The following is a 4520-nucleotide window of genomic DNA, read 5'->3' as shown; positions in this document are numbered from 1 at the left end:
GAAGAGCAAGAAAGATGATTAGGGGACTGGAGGCTAAAACATATGAAGAACGGTTGCAGGAACTGGGTCTGTCTAGTTTAATGAAAAGAAGGACTAGGGGTGACACAATAACAGTATTCTCATATCTCAGGGGTTGCCACAAAGGGGTCCACCTGTTCTCCAGAGCACCTGAAGGTAGGACAAGAAACAACAGATGGAAACTAATCAAGAAGAGAAACTGTAGAAATGTAGAACAGAGGAGAAATTTCCTGCCAGTGAGAACAATTAATCAGCGGAACAATTTGGCTTCAGAAGTTGTGGATGCTCCAACACTGGAAGTATTTAAGAAGAGATTGGACAGCCATTTGTCTGAAATGGTACAGGGTTTACTGCTTGAGCAGTTGGACTAGAAGACCTCTAAAGTCCCTTCCAACTCTGTATTCTGCTCAATTTGATCGGACAATACAACGCCCGGTTTCCTGGTTCCTGCTTTTTTACCAACATTTGAACACCATCAAGAATCAGACTGAACCCAACTAAATAAACACTTTCTCTGTAATGTCCAGATGTGCATCACAAGGGGCATTCATTATCACCAGAATTATTAAGGCTATATTTCATTTTGAGCCACCACGCTTTGGGCATAGATGTTCTAAAAATGTCCACCAGCTCCCCCCTAGTGTTCTTCTCTCTCTCCTGCCTTTGAGTTGGCTGGTGGCTTTTCCGTGGCCAGGATGATCCCAGGAGGACGGTTCTGTCTGGTGGCCAAGCTCAAAGGCGTTCCTCAATAGATGTTCTCCAGGAAACCAGCTTACTGTCATCGCTCTTGAGGTCTTCTTCTGATCTTCTTCTTGGGTTCCTGGCCTTTTCCCTGCGGGTTAATCTTCAGAATCGGGAACGACGTGGTTCTGCCAACAGGAAACGTGGTTGCAGGTGGGATATGGCTTGTTCTTGCTCAGCTCGCAGCATCCTACCGATTTCTCTTGTTGCCATAACCTCATCGCCATCAAATGGGTGACCACCATGACCTTCTGCATGCAGAGAGGACAGGTTTTATTTCTGGCTTGGGTGATGTGCCAGAGGTCGATGCATCGGCTGTGAAAGGCATGGGAACAGGAGAGCACCTTCACGCCATCGTACTGCATGTACTGGTCTAAGCAAATGGCGCATTCTTGGTACTTAGAACCGGTCAACGAGATATGGACAGGGTCCTTCTCCTGCTCCCGGAGAAGGCGGTTTCGCCTTGTTCTCTTCCTCTTGCTCCAGGGTAGATAATGCTCCGTCAGCATCATGGCAATGAAAGTGGCGGACACGGTAAGACAGATGATCCAACAGGTGTAGAACATGGCAATCTGGCAGCAAAAGCCCGCTGGCTGGAGGCGACACTGGCTGGGACTTCGGACCACCTTGAGACGGGAAGTCCTCGAAGCCATTTTCCAGGGGAAATGAAAACGTTCACGCCTGGGGAGGGCGAGAAGGGCTTTCCCCGAGCGGCGCAGATGTTTGAGGATTTTTGCCGTCTCTTCCGCGGAGAACGTGGCTGGGATGTGAAGGTGCCATTTGGCGCCCGGCTCGCTCACGATGTTCTCCAGCATTGGGGAACTCGCATTGTGCACGAGGGCGGTGCGGGAGCCCACTTGTTGGGCCTGGAGGATCTTCTTGGAGAAGGAGCAGTTGTGTTGACGGAAGAGGACTACAAAGAGGGACGAAGACGGAAGTGGCCCTTGGATGCGGTGGTAGGGGTTCAAGGGCTTCGCCTTCACCCAGAGGCCGAGGAGTCCCTCGGGAGGGAGCAGGGGTTGAAAGAAAGCCGGTAGAACCCCAACATCTAGCGAGGTGGCGTTAGGGTTGCAAGTGGCGGGGCTGAAGGCCTTGATGGAGATGGCTTGGAGAATCAAGAACAGAGCGACCAGGTGCCAAGAGCGTGAAAATGGAAATCTCATGCTGGTTGAAGGTCCTGGAGATCTTAGCAGGGGGCTTAGTCCTCCTTGAAGGTCAACCGAGGGGGGAAGAGATGCTCTTAGGCTCCAGAAGAAGAGCTGTAGCTTCTAGATGGCTGAGCTTCCATAGATTCAAGAGCTGTAGGTGAAGTTGACAAGTAGATCGGGGTCTTCTTGATCTGCTCCCCTCTCAGCAGGCCTGGCCTGCTGGTTGCTGCCAAATGATTGCTCTGCTCTTCCTCCAGGTGTCCTTCAAGATGTTTCTTCAGTTGGGCCTTTGTGACCTCATCGTGTTGTCTTCCCCTCCATTTCTCCCTGGGCTTCCCTTACCTCCCATGGCTTCTGGGAACTAGTGAGATAACCCTAATTCCTCTGGCATGGCAGCTGGAAGTGGATGACATCTTTGGGGAGAGTTAACTATATGGAGAGCTATTCTTCGGGAATCCATTAATCTTCTTCTTTCTCCTCCTCCTTCTCCTCCTCTTCCTTCCTTCCTCCTCCTCTTTCTTCTTTTTTCTCCTTCTCTTTCTCTCCTACCCCCTTTTTCTCCCATTCTCCTCCTCCTCCTCTTCCTTCTCCTCTCCCTCCCATTCTTCTCTTTCTTTCTCCTCCTACCCCACCTTCTCTTCCTCCTTCTTCGCTCTTCCTCCTCTTTTCCCCTCCTCCTCTTCCCCTTCTTCTCTTTCTGTTTCTTTCTCTTTCCTTCCCTCTTTCTCTTTCTTTCTCCTCCTCCTCTACTGCCTTCTCCTCTGAAATACTACAGGGTTTTGTAAATACTCCAACATAGGGAGCTTTTAAGAAGCGATTAGATAACCCTTCGCCTGAAATGGTATAGTATAGGGCCTAAACGGGATTGGACTAGAAGACCTCCAAGGTCCCAACTCTGTTATTCTATTCTATTCTATTCTATTCCATTCCATTCTATTCTACACTTATTCTATTCTATTCTATTCTATTCTATTCTATTCTATTCTATTCTAATTCTATTCTTCTCCTCTCTTCCTCCCCATCATTCCTTCCTTTTCTCCCCCCCCTCCTCCTCCTCTTCCACCACCACCACCACCACCACTTCCCATTCTCTTCTTCCTTCTCTTTCTCCATTTCTTCCCTTATTATTTCTTTGTTAGAATAGAATAGAATTTTATTATTTGTATGCCGCCCTTCTCCGGGAGGACTCAGGGCGGCGAACAATTCAAACGGGGGAAAAGGGGAACATAAAAACGAAATACAAATAATAAAAATAGGCAACAGTCGCACAACCATACATGTTGAGAGGGGAGGGAACTCATCACCCCCAGGCCTGCCGGCAAAACCAGGTTTTGACAGCTTTTCGGAAGGCCTGGAGAGAGGTGAGGGTCCGAATCCCTGCGTGGAGTTCATTCCAGAGGGCCGGAGCTGCCACAGAGAAGGCCCTCCCCCGGGTAGTAGCCAGATGGCATTGGCTGGTAGATGGCACCCGGAGGAGGCCAACCCTGTGAGATCTAATGGGTCTGTGGGAGGTTAGTGGTGACTGGAGCACAACTCTTGAAAAACCTCCACTGGAGAAAGTTCTTTATGGTTCTTCTCCAGGATTGTTGGAATCACAAGTCAGGCAGATTGCAGAGATGAGTGTGGGCCGCGAGTTCTTCGTCTCCACGCTCCTTGGCCCTGGCATCCAAAAACAAAAAAAACAAGGAGCCGAAGAATTTCGCAGTCCCCTTAGAAGAATTTCATTCCCATTCTTTTTTCCCCTCTCTCTCTTAAAGACCTTCCAGAGCAATTTCGGTCTCGCGTGAGGAATGCGTTTCAATTGAAAGAAAAATGCAGGAAAAATATCTGTGTCCAGAGCAATTTGGAATGCTTTGGACATCTGCATTCCTTGCCCCGGAAGGACAGAAATGTAATTTATGAGTTTGAGGTCAAAAAAGCTCCCTTTCTTCCATGACAATCAGGGGGTGTTTTCCTTGCACCAAATAAACAAGATTGCAAAATTATCTTGTAAAAAGGGTAAATACTGCAGGATGAACGTTCTCGCACGGAGTTTAGATTTTTTTTGCAGGCCTCTGCAGTTGCAAAATGATGGGGGGGGGGGGAGAGAATGTGGGGAAGCAAATATGGATTGTAAATTTTCTTTCAATCCCCGAACCTCTTCCTTCATCCTGTCCCCACTAAAATTAGAAGCCATTTTTACGACCTTTCCTTCCACAGTCTCGCCCTATAGGGAATGTTTGAGTTCATAGTTTAACGGTCTGGCACTAATCCCAGATTTTAAAAAAAAACGTCGGGTTAGGTGGGAAAAAAAATAACTAAATGCTAAATTGCATTAATGCCTACTAGATAAAACATCATGTGTTTTTGGCCAGGGTTAAAAGAAGAAAATACCAGAATGGCAGAGTTGGAAGGAATAGAATAGAATAGAGTAGAACAGAACAGAACAAAACAGAACAGAACAGAACAGAACAGCAATAGCAATAGCAATAGCAATAGCAATAGCAATAGCAATAGCAATAGCAATAGCAATAGCAATAGCAATAGCAATAGCAATAGCAATAGCAGTTAGACTTATATACCGCTTCATAGGGCTTTCAACCCTCTCTAAGCGGTTTACAGAGTCAGCATATT

The 4520-nt window shown here is 47.4% G+C and overlaps 1 protein-coding gene across 1 annotated transcript; it reads right to left on the bottom strand.

Moving 5' to 3' along the window:
- Nucleotides 1-516: 516 nt before the first annotated feature.
- On the bottom strand, nucleotides 517-1922 carry LOC106546568 (E3 ubiquitin-protein ligase RNF167-like). Its single transcript, XM_014063464.2, has one exon. The coding sequence runs from the start codon at nucleotides 1920-1922 to the stop codon at nucleotides 858-860; it is 1065 nt and encodes a 354-aa protein (XP_013918939.2). The 3' UTR covers nucleotides 517-857.
- Between the last annotated feature and the right edge of the window lie 2598 nt (nucleotides 1923-4520).

The sequence above is a fragment of the Thamnophis sirtalis genome, unplaced genomic scaffold, assembly GCF_051295495.1.
Source record: "Thamnophis sirtalis isolate CommonGarterSnake01/CBP01778 unplaced genomic scaffold, rThaSir2_p1.2 scaffold_1, whole genome shotgun sequence".
Lineage (NCBI taxonomy): Eukaryota > Metazoa > Chordata > Lepidosauria > Squamata > Natricidae > Thamnophis > Thamnophis sirtalis.
The sequence above is the reverse complement of the archived record's forward strand: the minus strand, read 5'-3'. Positions and strand labels throughout refer to the sequence as shown.

Bases quoted from the DNA above. Each gene is read 5' to 3' on its own strand.
- LOC106546568 (XM_014063464.2), bottom strand. From the start codon at position 1,922: ATGAGATTTCCATTTTCACGCTCTTGGCACCTGGTCGCTCTGTTCTTG.